The 17,991-nt window shown below is 40.5% G+C and overlaps 2 protein-coding genes and 1 long non-coding RNA gene across 7 annotated transcripts in view; 2 read left to right on the top strand and 1 right to left on the bottom strand.

The window, feature by feature from the left end:
- LOC125751096 (drebrin-like) overlaps window positions 1–4,155 on the top strand; it is a 43,306-nt gene extending 39,151 nt beyond the window's left edge. For all 5 annotated transcript variants that reach the window (XM_049029630.1, XM_049029632.1, XM_049029633.1 and 2 more), the window contains 3 exons: window positions 855–1,300; window positions 1,675–1,780; window positions 2,532–4,155. In XM_049029630.1, coding sequence (XP_048885587.1) covers window positions 855–1,300; window positions 1,675–1,780; window positions 2,532–2,599 — 620 coding nt within the window. In that variant the 3' untranslated portion in view covers window positions 2,600–4,155. The remainder of the gene's footprint in view (window positions 1–854; window positions 1,301–1,674; window positions 1,781–2,531) is intronic.
- A 1,949-nt stretch (window positions 4,156–6,104) lies between these two features.
- On the top strand, window positions 6,105–10,789 carry LOC125751125 (uncharacterized). The gene is made up of 2 exons (XR_007400524.1): window positions 6,105–6,209; window positions 9,899–10,789. It is a non-coding gene; the product is annotated as an uncharacterized LOC125751125 (long non-coding RNA).
- On the bottom strand, window positions 6,203–11,462 carry LOC125751124 (proline-rich protein 7-like). The gene is made up of 2 exons (XM_049029689.1): window positions 11,171–11,462; window positions 6,203–9,486 (listed from the first exon to the last, which is right to left on the bottom strand). Exons 1-2 carry the CDS (start codon window positions 11,460–11,462, stop codon window positions 9,056–9,058), a joined length of 723 nt encoding a protein of 240 aa, XP_048885646.1. The 3' UTR covers window positions 6,203–9,055.
- Between the last annotated feature and the right edge of the window lie 6,529 nt (window positions 11,463–17,991).

The following is a 17,991-nucleotide window of genomic DNA, read 5'->3' as shown; positions in this document are numbered from 1 at the left end:
TGAATCTAGTCATTCCAGATAGAGGTCCTACCTCGAGTGCATTTTTAGGAGTAACTGTGTAACAGCTCACGGTAGTTACTTGGGTGAACTGCAGTGCAATATTACATCATGATACGATGTATATGCCTGCAATTTGCCAATATTATATTGTGAATAATTAAAATGTCTCAATGCTAATGAGGTCATTAGCATCGTGCTACCATGCTCATTCTGTCGGTTGCAGTTCTATTGCTACCACATGCACCTAAAGTTGCTTCATCAGCCAAATCCTTTGCGACACACCAATAAGCCAGTAATAGCAAATAGTAGGTAGTGTCTCAGATTTCCTCGTTTCTCCCTTTTGCACGCTCCTCCCAATATGCAACACATTCTCTATTTGGCAACGTAGCTGGATGGACAACATGGCAGGGTTGGTCCCTAAAAAGAATTCCAGTGGAACTTGTTTGGATTTTCCAAAACTGACGCAGTGCAAACAACAATTTATTTGCTTATTACAAAAATTTGCAAATATTAGGTTCGCAAGTCGGATGGCAACACCTCAAAAGGAAGGAGTTTGCTAAGCATGTTTCTCTTTTAGGGTTTATTACCTTATTAGACTAATTTTCTTTAAATAAGGGAATTAGATTGGTTGTACTGTTCAATGACTTGCAAAACAGTGTTAAAAACCAACATGAAAAAGAGTCGCGATAAGATTGTGATCCTGTCTGCAAAAAATGTGATATATTTTTGCCATATCGCTCACCCGTAAGACAACAAAATAAAATAATAAAAGTAAGTTTGTTTTTGCAGGTGATTTCTTTCATGTTCATAAATCATAGATAGTGATGTTAATGTATAAAACTGATACTTCTCAGGTGTTTCACTGACCTCAGAAGTGCAAACGTCCGGTAACATGGCTGAAGTGACCGTGGTATTGTCATCAGACCCCGAGGAGCACATCTTTCCAGATTCCGGCTCCCCCCAGCAGGAGACTGGCTGCCTTCCCCACTCGTGGGAAGTGCCAGAGGATCTTCCTACAGATCAGCCATCCGTGGCTGCCTCCCCTCTGTCTGCTGAACTCTGCATCCTCCCAGAGCCTCCTGAGGGGTTCAGCAACGTAGGTGCCGACTCGGTCACCTTCTGTGACGACCTGAGGGACGAGGACGAGCCCTCGAGCCTCGTGGATATCGAGGGTCAGCACCAGATGACTCTGAGCTATCGGCAGGCCTTGGAGCAGGCCTCCGGCTGTGACAGCCAAGACCTCGACGATGCTCAGCTGCTCATGACGAATGGAGATTCTCTGCTGAAAGAGGGCACGCAGGTTAGGCAGCAGAACAGGTCTGTAACAAGGAGCTTTTAATGCGACAGCGTGCAGGCTCCATTCATCTTCACCTTCTCAGCATGCCTGAAAAGACAATTCTATGATAAAGACCTTAAAATGAATGTCCACCACTGATTAAGTGAGACGTACATGCGGTGAGAGTCCTACATCAACTCCGCCAGTAGGTGGCATCCAGAGAGATGCAGGATTTATTACTTACTGAGAAGGGACTTGTTTCATGTGAGGGAAATATGGGAAGCGAGTAAAGCCGAAACAGTTTTAGGATAAATTCACGACAGCAGTGCAGGAACTGGGCACCTAAATGATTCTACAAAGAACTCAGATGTTTTCCTTTGCTCTCTATCTGTGTCCAGGCAAGTGAAGGCTACTTCAGTCAGTCTCAGGAGGAGGAGTTTGCCCAAGCGGACGAGTGTTCTGCGAAAGAGATGCCAGCACCTTTTTTTTATAATAAGCCACCAGGTAAGGCTAAAGAGATGATAAACCTTATTTCTCTCACAACAGGAAGTTGGGGTGTTGCAGCAGCCAGTACAGAAAAGAAATAAGCGACAGCAATTTACAGTGCAATACTTTGCAGTGCTAAACACAACAAACAATAAATTACAAATACAATAAAAAATGACTAAAAGCAATGGGTCATCCGTACAACGAATTTGTAGTGCACCAGCAAATAAGCTGGAATATAAAAACTATTTGTATAGTGCAAAATTGTAAAACTGTACAAGATGATACACTGGATTCTGATGTATACTTACTTATACTTATATATACTTACATACAGGTGTTAGCAGGCTTTGCGCATAGTTTCCAGTGTAGTGTCATATAGTGATGCAGTGAGTCGCAGTGGCATCAGGAATAAATTAGCCACACAAGAACTATTAAACCAGACTCAAGCAAGACTGGAGAAGGGAGTTTGAAATCAATGGGTCCTGGAGTCTGTTCCAGGAAGCCTAGAACACCAGGAAGGAGAAACCCCAGGCTTCTAAATCCACTGCAAGGCCGGCATCCACACATCATGGGTGAAATACATTTTATTTAGCAGGAAACAATGGGAGAACATAACAAATCTACACACAGCCATCGAGGTCTGAGGCAACAGAGCTACCTAACTGAGAGCAAAATATGCATTTTACAAGAGGGAGCCAAATCTAACTCTTCTTTACCTTCCGGCAAAACCAACTTTGTGTGTCTTTTCCTGCCTCTGTCTGTACAGAGATCGACATCACCTGCTGGGACACGGACCCCATCACGGAGGACGACGAGTACGGCACGGCGGAGTGACAGTGGGAGGTGCCAGTAAAACAGAAAGTGTAACAGTGAGTCTAGAACAATAAACACACACTGTAATGTGCCGGGAGAGGGAACCGTATCCAGGTTAGTTTAAAGATGCCGATGCCTCACCGTATGTCTTTGCTTCTTGTGCTGAGTGGAGAAGCACATGCAGGCCAGGGGTTTTGACGATAGTGACCCATCTGAGCTCAAGTGTAGCTGCTGTATCTGTAGCTTTGACCAGCTTAACCCCCCTATTCCCTTTTTAGTTATGCTATGGTTCGAAGGGAAAAAAAGTCAAACGTTACATTTTATATCTTCCAGATAGATTTCGTGTCAAATGCTAGCAGGTATCACATGGGAATTTAGTTTTAATTGAGGGGGGCGGGAGAAAAGGCTGTACTATTGCATTAAGACACAGAAACTCTTATGAAACCATTTATTCAGATAAACAGTATAGCTCCATGTTTCAGCCCTCAGAGGGTTAAAGGGCTCCTGTCGCTGGTCTTCTTCTGTACGTGATGTATTATAATCTATCCTTCACTGTATTGGACACTGGTTATTTGTTTTGTGTATTTTGCGACAGTAATTATTATTATTTTTTGTAATTATTTTGGAATATCACTTATACAGAGGTAGATTCGTTTTATTTTTTTTCCAAATCTACGGGATATTTATAAGTGATGTTAAAATAACGTATTAAAATTTAGGCAATGAAATTCATGAAATCATATTACTAATAATTAGCAATTTAACAAAGCAAAATTTCAAACTTGAAATGTCCCAAAGGCCATAACTCTACCCCCCCCCCACCCCCACCCGGCCTCACATTTACTCAGATTCCTCAGATGAACCACCTTTATCATTTTCTGCGGAATTCTGCTTTTTCTTCTTTTCCTTATGAAGATTTATTTTACTTCAGACTCATTTTCAGTCAACAAACACGAGTGAGATAATCATGACAGACGCTGCTCAAGAGAAAATGCCAACGGCGATGTTCAGCCTTAGCGTAAAGTGGAAGGGCCGACTTTCTAACGCAAATTATTTACGTCAGCTGGTCGCCTTTAAATATAAAGCCTTATGAGAGTCGATGGGGGGCCTTGTCTAAGTTAGACTTGAACAAAGGCACTTTTATAAGATGGAAGTTTTGCCATTACACAAGCAATAAAACAATCCTTGTAATTCTGTCTTATAATTGATTTTTTTTCCTTTTTAGTCAATGCTGTATCTAATGCTCTAGTTTGTTTGTGACCTATGTGACGTGCATTATGGGACAGGTTAGGTTTTTATCCTGCCTCATCAGAGTTTGGGAACCTGTGTGACTCCTGTATCGTCAGTAGCTACTCCATAGGGCAGCATCTTTAACATTAACCTGCTATCTTTTGATAATATCTCCACGCGTTTTCATTACCTTGAAATCCCACTGTTCAGTAAGATTAATTGTGCATGTTTTATTCTTTTTTGTACTTCCTCTCTTACCATCTGCCTCCCACAGAAATGGTTTCTAAATTAAGCACAAGGTTGTGAAATGTTAATTGCAGATGTGTGTTAATAAAAGATTTTTGAGACCTCCTGTGGGTTTTTGGGACAGTGACTCCTACGGATGGAAGTTTAAATGAATCACGGTGTTTAGCGTCGCCTTGATTAAAAAATCATTCTATTTTTGGAAAGTTAAAATATTGATGGCACAATTCAGGGAAATGATTGATGTCCCCAGATAAAAGCCCAAACTGAATTTCCTCGTACTTCAGCTGCTAGCTCGATGTCCATTCAGGTTACTGACTAACAGGATAGTTCAACATGGAAGCAGATTCAGCTGTACCAACACTGTTTCTCAGCTAGCTGGGTTAACTTAAGCTAGAAGTCATGATTGTCCAATAGGAATGCTCCTTACCTTAACTGTTATGGGACAATCATGACTTCTATCTTAAGTTAACCCAGCTAACTGAGAAATCCTGCTTTGGGGAACACCTCCCTGCATCCAAACTCACTGTTTACACAGAAAAATAAGGTTATTCGTTTATGTTTATAAACTATCCATATACATACTACACATATACATATACAAACTATGCATTGTTGTGCATAGCCAGACACTGCAACCCCCAGCTGCTGCGTTTTCATCCCATTTTCTGGAAATTAATTATACGAGAAACACAAATCACATCCTAATAATTTATTTATGGTAACTCGGACATGAGGTGAAGTACAGGAATGCACTGTTACAGCATTTTCAGTGATTTTTTTGTTTTAAGTGACACAGTATATCTTCCAGTGAATACCAGTTCCATTAAGATGTAGCTATGGAAACCTTTGTTGCCTAATTAGAGCAGTGGAGTAAAAGGGTATAGGCAAAAGGTGCTGAACAACTGTAATATAACACTGAACCGACCACATCTGCAAGTCAAATGGAAAATAGTCGAACTCAAAGAAGTTAGCAGGATTTCTTTCTTTTATTAACTGTTTCTTGGGAATTAAACTTGCAACAGTGCAACATAGCACAGATTCCTTAGTGTAATTAAACATGGGGATGTTTGCCTACAGAAAGCGGGTTCTCAGAATGAGAGTCTCAGAATGGTAACATGTACACACCAGCCGCAAATGATTTGCCCGCTTCGCCTTGTCATCATGCATGTGCTCTTAATGTTGGCCCTGGAAGAGGAAAGAAGCAACACAGTGTGTTTATCAGGGATACAAACATTTCTATAAGCAAAATAAAAAAATGTATTATAGAATTTAAAGTGTTACCTTTATTACAATATCCTTTTTTTCTGTGCAAAATATATTCTCGGCCAACTATTCTGTAGTATGTATTAGCACCTCAGATGACACGATGTCACAAAACAGAACATATACATTTTTTTTAAAAAAAACATTGAGCATACATTTAAAAAACAAAAAAAGTTAAAAAATTCAACAAATTTGTACATGATTGTCTATCTGCAAGGACGTGCAAAACTGCTGCAGAGCACTGGAGACCTGTTAATTACTAGTTATTGCAAAACATAATTTTGAATTACCAGCTATACACACACACACATATTCATATATCTATATGTGTGTGTGTGTGTGTGTATATATATATATATATATATATATATATATGAAGTAGTGTGTGCTAAAATAGTCTAAACACCAAGGTTTGTGCAGTTTTGTACAATTCACAAATTTCATTTTTTTTGTAATGAAATATTTTATTTTATTTATTTATATTTTATTGTATTTACTTATTTATTTAATTTTTCAGTGACATTTTCACCGGTGCCAGATACCAACTTAGGTTAATATTAATATAAACGAAAATGCAGCTTGCAAAAAGTTCACTTTAAAAGTGCCAGTTACCCCCATTTCTTAGAGACCCGCCTGCTGCCGCTACGGAAACCCGCACATCTAAGTGAACGAAGAGAAGACGAGTCAATTCTTTTTTCACGTTACAGTAATGCTCAGTCGACAGCAGGTGGCGCTGTTGGGTTCAGTGCTCTCCAGCGGCTAATGTGGCCGAGCAGGGACACGCCCCACTGCTGACATTTTAAGCTGAATTACACTTTGAGAATGGAGATCCGTCCTCTCAATATAATGCTGAAATGTTACGTAACTCTGGAGGAGCATAACTGCTACTCAGGTAAAAGGCTTTCACGGATATGCAAACTAATTTTAATAATAATACGAATTTTAATATATGACAACAGTCATAGTCCTTTGTAAGAACGATCTGTTGGTAAACTTTCACGCGCAAACAGAAAGGTCTAATTAGCACATAATGTAATTCCTACTCACATTAATCCATAATGCTGGATTTAATTCGTAAAACTACTTTCCAGACCTTCCTTCTCGTGCCCGACTTGGGGGGGCGAGCGTACCCCTGTTTCATCACAGTGTTACACTGGGTTAGAGGCCAGTTTTTCTCTCGGTATATGTGCTCAGTGTTTGCAGATTCCCAGCTGCGTTGTGGTATGTCAGTTTAAATCTGGAGCTTTTGGATTTCGGTTGTGACGCCTACGGGAATTAAGCAGAATGTGAGCTTGGGGATGCTGCAAGTTCCAAAACCTTTGTCAGCCTCCAACAATCCTGGTAAAATTACTGGGTCAAAGACAATTAGTTGCTGACAAGGTCTACCTATAAAACCAATATATATAACAAATAGTGTAATATTCTCCTGAAAGACTTTTCAAAAACTGATTAAATGTTAATAAAGGTACGTTAATGATGATTTAGAGGTTCTGCCACCAGTGGTCTAGTTTTCATGAGGAAAAAGTGTGACAAAACATTTCATTCCAGGCTTGCGCTCGGCGTGTGTCTTAAAGGAGCAGGCCCAGCAAATGGCGTGGGCTGTGACAGCGGTCATATCTAGCGGCAAAGTCCCCTTTAAATTGCAATGTCCACACAGCTGCTGTTATCTTGGGGGTTTTCAAGTACACTTAAATATGCCAAATGTTCCATTATTTATCATTTGGTTTTTACTGTATCAATTAATAATACATTACCATTACGGATTACTGTTAAAAGGAAAAAAAGATACCTTCAAAATATAAGCAGAGGACAATAATTTGGTGAGCAGGAATACACATTACCCTAGACATGTAAGTTCATGACATTAATGTTTTCTATGCTGGGGAACATTTCAAAATGCCAAAGCAACATCATGTTTTCTGTTGAACAATAAGTTCAACCAGTGCTGAAGGCAAATAATAATATTAGCATCACATTTGGTGCCTTTGGTATGCAAAACATTGTCGCTTCTGCTGATTCATTCTCCAGCACGTGAGAAGTTGCGTGTTTTTCAGGCGACATATCTGTCAAGCGTTTGCTCGAGATTTATGCTCCATTGGGTGACATTAGGAAAATATTCAATTTTGATAGATATAGAAAAACACAATAAAAGTCAGATAAGTGTTTATGCTCCCGGTTCTAGTTACATCCCAGTGTGGGTCCAGTGTATGAGAGCACTGCAAAAAGCTGCAGATCATGGGACACACTTCAAAGGTTTAATCTAATCCCGTAACGTTGAGGTTGTTCTGCCAGGGCGTAAGATTTCATTCCCAAAGGTTATTCCTTATGAAGCATCTGCTAACTTCATTCACTTCTCTTGAACGCTTATCCCTTGACATGTTGGTGTTATTGTGTCAGTCACCACTAGGAGGCAGTACTGCCTGGTGGTATAAACAGCAGGCATTCATAAATTTGGGATACAATGTATGATATTAAAATGAGAATAAAGGAGGCCAACCCAAACCCCAAATTAAGTTGTACATCCAATTAAATTAATTCAGGTAATGGGGCAGAATGTGGCTTAGTGGGCTATGCCTCTGTATCTGTGACCAGAAGGTTGCCGGTTTGAGTCTGGCAGAATAGCTACGTGTCCGTGGGGCTTTGAGTAAGGCCCTTAACCCCCAGCTCCATGGGCGCCGCTGCAGGTGGCTGCCCTTCACTGCCAGGCTTACTCTCACCTACGTGTGTGTCATGGGCAGCTAGATGGGGTAGGCAAAATGAGAATTTCCCCACAGGCACCAATAAAATGGCTTTATTTTCTAGTGTAGTGTGGTGTGTGGCTCAGCGGGTCGTGATCTTGTGATCAGAAGGTCGCTGATTCAAATCCCAGGGTTTGCAGAGTGATGTCACTGTTGGGCCCCTGAGCCCATAAACTGCTCTAGGGACTGTGTGATCCTTTGTCCTGAATTGAATGTTGCTTTGAATAAAAGTGTCTGCTAAATTAATAAAATGTAAATGCAGTGCCTGCAGGGACAAATGCATCACACATGATATACGTAGAAAGAATGCTCGTAGCGGGATCTTAGGCCAGACTGGACTAAAGAATTTAAAACGCTCAACAGATGTCCACATGACAAAGGACAAGCAAATACAATAAGATAGTAACTTCCTTTTTTTTTCCTTGGCAGTTTTGGAAATAGCCAGTAGGTGTTCAATAAAATAAGTTTAATAAAAGGCTGTGCTTTAAGACTGGAAAATCACAGTATTTCTTGTTTTATTTACAGAAATTTAAAATTTTAAAAAAGGACTGTCACTAAATGTATATCCTCACAGTATATCTCTGTGAATAAACTGCTATCAGTGGATGTGCATTACTTGGCTGCATCAGCTCTAAACCTATACATTAAGCATATGCTACTCACCACACAGAGGCATTCGGCTAGCGGGGTGAACTTAGCGAAAACAAACAAAAAAATAAAATGTTCCTGCATGTTAGTGCACAAGCACGTCAGACTAAAGTACTTTTCAAGTAGAATGTTATTTTTTCTTTTCTTTTTTTCACCTGTCACAGGACACTAACTGCAGGGTTCTGAACAGCTACAGTGCGTGCATACACCTCACTGGAGTATTCTGCGTCACTGCATAAAGCTGGCGGTTACTTCACGAGGCCCATTCGCTTCACAGCAGCATAAAAGGAGGAAATTCTTTACTTCTCTCACAGTCTGGGTGACAGAGGCGTGTTCTGGCGCAGATTCTGGCTTACACAGCTGTACTCCTGCCGAACACGAGGATAGCGGTCGGCAGGTCACAGGTCTGGTCCGGTAAAGGCCGGTCTGGAACCTGTCCACCAGAGAAGCTTCCCCGGAGCGGAGGCGGGGCCATGACTGAGGACTCGGAGGCAGGCAGAGGGAGGTTGTTGCGGTTCATATCCATAGTGGATAGGAAGCAGCCTAAAGAATCCCAGTGTTCCGCTGCAGGGAGGTGGATGAGGGAAGAGTACGCGCGGGCTGCGAGAGTGTCAGGGCGCGTCTTGCTCTTTTCGGAGTCCTGCAGCTCCCTGGATGTCCTTGCATCGGGTTTGGTGTAGGTCCCCCCTCTAATGTCAGCTAGAACCTCACTATAGGCAGGTGGCGGGTCCTCCATCAGGACCGCATCCTCGTAGGAAGGTGGTTTCCCAAAAACATCGGCTTCTGTAAGAGGAGACCATGGTCAACAGAGAGGAAGAAGCAAGTATACTAGGACAGGAAGAGATCAAAGAGGTCATTAAGATGAGATTCCTGATGCACGTGGAAACAGGTTTGACGTATATATGTCAAGGTGTTCAAGTAGCGAATAAAATATAAATCTATAGTTTCTGAAGAATGGCCCTATATAAAGTGACGGAAAGGATTTTGAGCAAATGTGAACAGAATATTAGTATGCAAATAGTGACATGGTAAATAATAGATTCATAAAATAGATTCATAAGGGAGCCTTAAGCTCCACTGAATGCTAGTGGCCGTGGAACAAGGCTTTATTACGCCAGTGAAACAGCACAGTGAAACTGAAGATTAATCAATAAGAAGGTCACTTTTTATGAATCCTCTGACATTGCTGTTACAGGTAACGGAAACTACATCAGAAAGGGGTGACCGCGAGAGCAAGGGCCACTGCCTCAGGCGCTTTGGTGACGAAGAGAGCATTTGTTCACTCCTGAATCCATCCCAAACAGGACCGAGTGCTCTCCTGCTGCTGAAGAGTTTAAAGGCCGCAAGCAGCACTGTTACAGAGAACCCAGTAAACAAGAACTCTCAAAACACAGTGAGCTAAAGGGGGTCGAGAATTCAGTGTGTTAGAGTTTACTGTATTTCATTGTCACGAGTTAACAGAAAAAAAATGACTATAGATGTAATATCAGAACTTCAGAGCGAAGAACACAAATCCTGCAATCAAAGTGATTTCCTAGGTGGGACTGAAACAAGGTAACAAATGATAATGCAGAATCGGGTCAAGAACTCAGAGCAGGTCAAGCATGACACAAACCAGAATTAATGATCAGACTGTAATGCGCATGACAGAGAATCAAGACTTTATAGCTAAAGCAGACACGTGCATTTCAATCTCCAAAATTTTTGTGAAACACAAGCGAAAACACTATTGAGATTAACATTCTGGTGAAAGGGAACATTGATGATTATTTCTGTGGGAGACCAAAGCAAAATAGTGTTTCACGGAACAACATAAACTAGCCATGTAGCTAGTATGCAAATGTTGAGCAAGCCAGAAATCTAAGCGATGATAGTCTTCTTTTCCCTGCGCTATGTAATCAGTTATACCGCAGAAAAAAACTACATCAGGTTTCAATTCAATGGTTTGCAATTACAAAATATTGCATGTGTATTTTTAATTATTTTATTTGAGTCCTGACCTGAGGAAATTGTAATTTTTCTGTAACATCTCTTGTATTTTGAAGGGAAAAAAATCTAATCAAATACAGTCGCACTTTACACGTTGGCCAGTGTTTGTCCCAGTTTACTTCGCTCACGGTGTGTAAATTTGCTTTATCTGTACCATAAAGCTGTAGTTTGTTCAAGTACTGAACCTATAGCCAGTCCATTTTTTATGTCATGTTTTTAATTCTCCATAACACTTAATCCACTTAATAACACCTATTGTCCAGTATGGTGTTGCAGTGACTTCCTGTTCTCTTCCAGTGTAACACACCACAGCTAAACTGTTTCCTCTACATATAATAAAAGTATATTCGTCATCATATCTGACCTACGGACCCCCCGCGACCCAGTAGGATAAGCGGTTTGGAAAATGGATGGATGGATGGATATCTGACCTAGAAAGACCTGAATAAATACATGACGGAAATGGCAGGTGAGGTACCTTGTGAAGCCGGCCAGCTGCCCTGCGGAATGGCATGGAGAGACTGCAGAGACGGGCACAGAGCTTGCGGTGGGCCCAGGTGCACAGGCTCTCTTGGTGGGCAGCCGCGATTCTCAAGGGAGTCCATTTCCAGGCTATGGAGGCTCTGCTCGGGCGGCTGGGCGTCCCGCCGCCTCTTCAACTTACGCTGCAAGAAGCTGCAGAAGCAGCAAAGCATGACGATCAAGGCCCACACCACCCAGAAGCCAGCGAAACACGTCAGGAAGGTGTAGGTGCTCTGTGACATCACCATGCTTCTGGGCGAAGAGCCCTCCGCGCCGCAGGAAAGCTGTCGCACCAGAGGACTTCACCTCTTCGCAAAGACTAGCTTGCAAAAATCCTCATACTGGACTGTATTCTTTCCTATGCAGCCTATATTTTTCAAGGATTGGCTCTGTGTCTTCGAGGGGGAGACGGTTTTCTCTACATTCCTCTTGTCAAATGTACCATGTCTTTTTCCAGCCCAAAAACATACTCGACTGGATCATTTCTGAATGAACGATGCTTCTCTTTAAATGTGCGCTGTGAGCAGTCATCACGTCAGCTGGTGAAATAGTACAGCCTGCCTCCTTAGTCCATGTTGTGACAGAACCATACACTGCGTCACATCCAAAGCATGCCTGTCCTCCCCAGTGGGTCCATTCCAGTCTGTGGCTTGGTTATATCTGAAGGGGACCGGTCCTCATCCTGTCTTACGGAAAAGATGGAGAGTAGGATTATATACCTCATATACAGGCAATGTTTTCAAAATACTGTTTTGAAATAATCTTTCTCAGCTGTTCAAGCAACATTAGTGCCTTGGGGGGGGGGATGGGGGGGGTATGTATCAGTTTCACACATCAAAGTAAAAGTCCTACTGCTCCCGGTTCCTCCTGAGAGCGACGATCACCATGTGTTTTGTTGGTGGCATGTTTCGCTCGCTCCACGTTGGACATCTGCTGATGCATATTTTCATTGAGCCGATCAGTTCTAGAATTAGGAAATGGTCCCAACGTTTCAGTGTTTAAATTCTGACATAGTAATACCCAGGACCAGAATCAGAATCAGGATCAGGATCAGAATCAGAAAAAACTTTACTAATTTGCTTATGCTACAACTGCACAGACAGATACCATTGGACACGATGAACACGATACAGCAGGAAGGAAAAGTAATATCACCAACAGCAGTTAAAGAGAATTAAATAAAATCTAAAATATAAACACGATACATGTCAAATAAACTACAGTATAAACTCTTTACAAGAAAAAGAGATATATTCTGTTTTAAATAAAGTAATACATATGGTTAATAACTAGTTCCTTATAAAGGATAAGGGGTAAATCCCTTATATAGGGGTACATCCCTGATATATCTTCTCAGTGATAACAGATGTTTATGTATTTGAATTGTCTGACGTATGCAGTGGCCAAGGCCTAACCCTAACCCTAACCCTAACCTTCTACAGTTCAGGAAAAGCTACTATGCCAGAATTCACCATCCCTTTAGGCTAATTTCTTTCAAGTCTCCTTTTAATATGTATTTGTTAGAGAATAAATCTGTGTCTAATATATTATAGCACATCTGCATTTCAATGAATGTGTTTACTAAGCTTGTTTTTCATTATTACAAGCCGAATATTTGTTCATCCAATAATCTGTTGACTGACATTCTGATTCCAGCAGCACCATAATTGCTTTAATAATGTGTTGTACCTTAATACTTCTAGACTGTTTTAAAAAGGTAATTAGGATAAGATTATACCTGATGCTTTCGAATATATATCCCAGGGCTCATCCTAGGCTACAGAGGGAATGAGGTTTATATTACATTTGGTCCCCCCAATGTAATATAAACCTAATACACTCACTCACACACACACACAGACACACACACATACATGTTGGGTAAACATATCTTTATGGGGACTACTCGTTCATGTCTTTGGGAACAATGCTAACATGTAACTAAAATGCTAAAATGGGTATTCATAAGGTGAGGTATACATGCTCAAATGGTGGTCTTACATCGCAGTGTGAGAGAAGTTCAAAGATGAGCATTGTCACAGTCTTTTGACTAAGGACAGGCTATGGGGCATAGTATGACCATCTTACAATGTGACTGCTACTACAACCAATGTCTACAAACCAACCAACACTGATAACGTTTAATTCTTGTACTTTGACTTGCATTGTAGCGTACGATTCAGTACAGTAACTGTGCAGCTTTACAGTTTACATACATGTAGTTCCCAAGTTTATTCGACCTGTGTTGCACACTGTAGCTTGCAATAAACATTTACTTTCAGGATTGCTGAAATTGCACAGTCTATAGGACGACGTGTGCTGGGCTGTGAGAGGAAACCTGCCTATTTATTTATTTACTAGACACATTTATCTAAAGTGACCTGCAGTTGAGAGAGCAGGGGGAGTCGGTTCCTGGAACAAGTAGGGTTAAGGACTGTGCTCAAGGGCCCAACTGTGACATCACTCTGCATCCCTGGAAAACGAACCGGCAACCTTCCAATCACAAGCAGAGTTCTAACCCACAGACTCACACATCCGTTTCTATATAATTTTATATACACAACTTTATGTACAATAACATACATCATGACAATAAAACAAAGAAAAGCTGAACAGAAAGGACTCCGGGCCTTTGAATTATTCGTCAACCGCTTAACTGTGTGTAGATTTAAAATCTTTTTCCCTTCCTGCTCTTTCGTTGCTGCAAGTTTTAATCGCATAAGATAAAGAAACTGCATTGATATAGTAACTGACACTTTTGTCCTGCAGTTACAAATGTTGAAAAATGAAATAGCGCCACTTCTTATCTGCACTTATTTTTGCTTCATAACATTCAGCCTCCACATTCTGATTCTGGTCATTTAAACTTCCGTGATATACGCAACTAAGATATAACAAGCTGTGCATTTCTGTCTGTCCATCTGTGGTAAAAGAATTTGGGTCATTCATGCCTTAAGCGGCTGAATTCTATGGCTGGTGATTCTGCAGCTAATTTCACACTTAACTGACACCATGTTTTCATCCTTCAGTCCTGAGAGACAGACTTTAAAAACACCCTTCACTCTGCACATTAAAATATACCCGATCACACTTGCCATCCATTGCTTTTGTCCCATATCTTACTATTACTGTGATTTTCTTTCTGGAAAACAACAGACACTTTTTCATTATTTACCATTCCCCTTTTGAAATCCCAAACTTCTTACCAGTAATAAAGACATGGCAGCCCTTCTCAATGCTTTCTACATATTTCCTGTCTCACCCGTACTTTGCTATGAACAAAAGCGCCAGACAAGGCAAATGTGACTTATGTGGCTTAATACTACTGCTGTAATGCTCACGTGGCTTATTTAATGGATTCCCAGATTTGTTTCTGTTTGTGAAAAATTTTCAAATTCATTATTTTACAGCGTCTGCTACTTCGCCGTAACTGCCAGTGCTGCGTGTTGTTGCGATCGCCAAACAGCAGTTGCTACTGACAATATCACAATATTTGTTCATTAATAAGCATTTCAATCCAACGTGCATTTTTACTGAGAGAGTTGATGTAACAAATGTGTACAGCTGTCTGTTGATTTTAACACTGGAATTATTAATTTTTCTAAATTGACTTTTGCTCATCAACGAGATAATGAGTTTTAATTAAAATCGGATCATTTAGTTATAGAATACGGGTCATTCAACATTTTTCATTCTTTATAGACTTTGCTTAAATGCTTTGCACCCATCCTTTAAATACTGTATTTATGTTAAAATGCAGTAAAAGCATCCGTACATCCTAATATGCTACGTCTCCGCGATTCATTTTTTTTCCAAATGAAGCTTATCTGAAATTTAAACGTGTTCATGCTTTTTGTCCATCGTTAACTACTGTATAAGGCTCAACATTATGTTCACAAAATTATGCTTTTATTTTTAAGCAATACATATTTCTTAATCCAATAATGACTGTTTGAAGTCCAAACTCATACTGTGGCATACACACTGCCAGAAAGGCATACTTTAACCAATCACAAAAGAACAACACAATTACGTCCCGCAGACCTGCTCTAATTGTAAGAGACATGTCTCATGTGCATGCCTAAGAAAACAGTAAAATCGATATACAAGTTTTTTTTTCCAGTATAAAAATAGACTGGGACACTTCAAACAAACATCTCTCTAGACAGATTTCTCTGGGGTCTTATATTTCAACTCAAGTATCTTAGGACATCCTGATATGAAATCGCGATGTTTTCGAATGCTTCCTTTGTCAACAGATATTTGACTTCCAAGTATCTCAATTTTTAATACTTTACTTTTTATACTTCTCCTTCATTCAGGTCGCAGTTTTAGCTTTAAAATGCAATGTCTTTGTTTTTAATCCGACTCCCGGTCCTTCAGTACTTCACCAGTTACATGAAATCCCCCCAATAACATGATCAGCTTTTATGTATGTGTATGGAAAACAGAATATTCAAACGAACCAGATATCAATTACTCAAAATGTATATAAAATATTGCATAAAATAATCCAATCGTTCTATGTAGAGTAAATCTGCCAAAATATTAATCCACATGGAACAATAATTAAGTGCACAGGATCCGCATATTCTACAATCTCTCATAATCACATAAAGTAACACAATAGCCAAAATGGTACCTTTCATAAAGTGTGCAACACAAGGAAGAGCTGAAATCACTGATTTACCACGTAACACGAAAAGTATTTGCTGCTCTGCCTCTACTTACTGTCTCTCATCTGGCAGAAGAGACAGAGATGTGAAATGGAAACGCAAGCCCTAACTCCATGGAGGCATACCAAACTGGCACCTGCAGCACGAATTACAGCTGTTCTTAGTGAATTAGTAATTAGTGAAATTATGTAAATACTCATCTGAATGCCAACCAATCAAGATGCTTTCAGGCGCTCAGAAAAATTACATAATTTTGAATGTGTTAGATTTTAGGGGAATGTGTATCGGTTTTGTCTGATACGGAGGTAACCTGTAGATGGCCTTGAATTATACTGTAACATATCGGGTTTCGTACTTTCTCTTGCAGTCTGGGGAAACTGCTTAGTGAAGAAAGAAAATGAAACGCAAAACGGAAAAAATAATCACTATATTCAACATTATAACGCCAGAAAACAGAATACGGATAATCGTACGTTTTGGCGATATTACATCTAAGAAAAGCATGATTTCTTGCGCAATAACTCATGAACTGCATATGACTATTTTAGGGACGATCAAGACAATTAACATCCATTGAATTCAGCACGCAACACCTTCGGCTTCTTTTGCTTTGGTGAAAAACTGTATAACGATGCCCGTGAACATTATTAGCCAATATTACACCAAGAATATATGAATTCGTGGTTTAATGCACGCAGAACTCCCTACGCTTTTTATACATGCAGCGCCAATTGTTTTGCAATCTGCCGTGTTTCGGAATCTACATGAAATCACCAAAAACCTTTTCATTCAACCATCCTGCAAACTGGCTTGTTCCCTCTGCTGCCTTTTTCTTTATTTTTAATGCTCTGCTTACCTGCACGGGTCAGCTGAAGGATGTCTCAGTGTCTCCTGGGATCTCCTTTGCTAAGGAAAACAGAAGCATCTTGGTAGCGACGTATCAATTAAGCGGAGCTTCGGCTCCTCGCAGTTACCACCTAACCTGCTGTACCCTTCGCTATACCCTGCGAGGTACCCTATGCTATACCCGGCACTGAACCCTGCGAGGTACTCTGCGCTATACCCGGTACTGTACCCGGCGCTGTACCCTTCGCTCTACCCGGCGAGGTACCCGTCGCTGTGCCCGGCACTGTACCCGGTGCTGTACCCTGCGAGGTACCCTTCGCTGTACCCGGCGCACCTTCTCTCAACAGCTTCTGGACGTGCCTGCGCTCATCCGTACCCGATTTGTCTCGCTTACGGTAGAAGTGAAAACAATATGATTAATTCCCGTCTCAATAGCTGGGCTCCTCCCTTCTTAACCATTTATTGCATGCTGTAAAAACCAGTTACACATAAATCTGAAACACGTTTTTCTGACACACATCTTAGTAAAATACTAATTGGACCGTCTGCATGATGAAGAATTTTAAAATGCATTAAGGAACCGCAAAACTAACATTTTAGTTTACAGCAGTATTAGATATTCCTTCAAAAACAGCTTGAAAGTTATTTGTTTACTGATTTACCAATGACACAACTAAAAGGGAATTATTTGCTTTTTACGTTTCTTTAAATCTTACGTTTACCTTAATTAGAAAGCAAAAAGAAAAACAAATCTTTCAAAATTAAAACTAAAGAACCATAAATGTTCATCTAACATTTTAACATATTTTGTCATATTGGGTTGTTAAACTGAAATGAAGGCATCAAAATATTCATGTAACATTTAAACAGATTTTGTCACCTTCGTATGTTTCAGAATACCGCAGATGTCCGCATGAGTTTTCTTTTTCTTTCTCGACGTTTCCATGCAATTTAGGAAAAACAGATTTGGCTAACGTTTTGTATAATCACTTATGATATTAAGCAAAGTAATCTCGGCACCATGGGAATTATGTAGAGGAAATGATCGTAAAACACATTGTTCCGCAAGGTGATGAGTGCGTGTCCCCTTTAAAACAGGGCAAACGGCTTAATCTGCAACAGCAGGGGCAATGGTTGTGTCCTTGTGTCTTGCTGAAGGTTCAGGGGAAGGTTGTTGTTTATTGAGATCCTTTGCCGCCCCCACACCAGCCCCCACCAGCCACTGTGATTTCTGAAAGCTTATTAGTCTCTATTT

Source organism: Brienomyrus brachyistius, chromosome 10, assembly GCF_023856365.1.
Source record: "Brienomyrus brachyistius isolate T26 chromosome 10, BBRACH_0.4, whole genome shotgun sequence".
In the NCBI taxonomy this organism is placed as follows: domain Eukaryota; kingdom Metazoa; phylum Chordata; class Actinopteri; order Osteoglossiformes; family Mormyridae; genus Brienomyrus; species Brienomyrus brachyistius.
This window is presented reverse-complemented; position numbering and strand designations above follow the sequence as displayed.

What these genes read in the sequence shown, in the direction of transcription:
- LOC125751124 (XM_049029689.1), bottom strand. Translation starts at nt 11,462, where the DNA reads ATGGTGATGTCACAGAGCACCTACACCTTCCTGACGTGTTTCGCTGGC. An exon ending in CAGCTGGCCGGCTTCACAAG is followed by an intron (nt 9,487 to 11,170) that starts GTACCTCACCTG and finishes CTCCTCTTACAG; the next exon opens with AAGCCGATGTTTTTGGGAAA.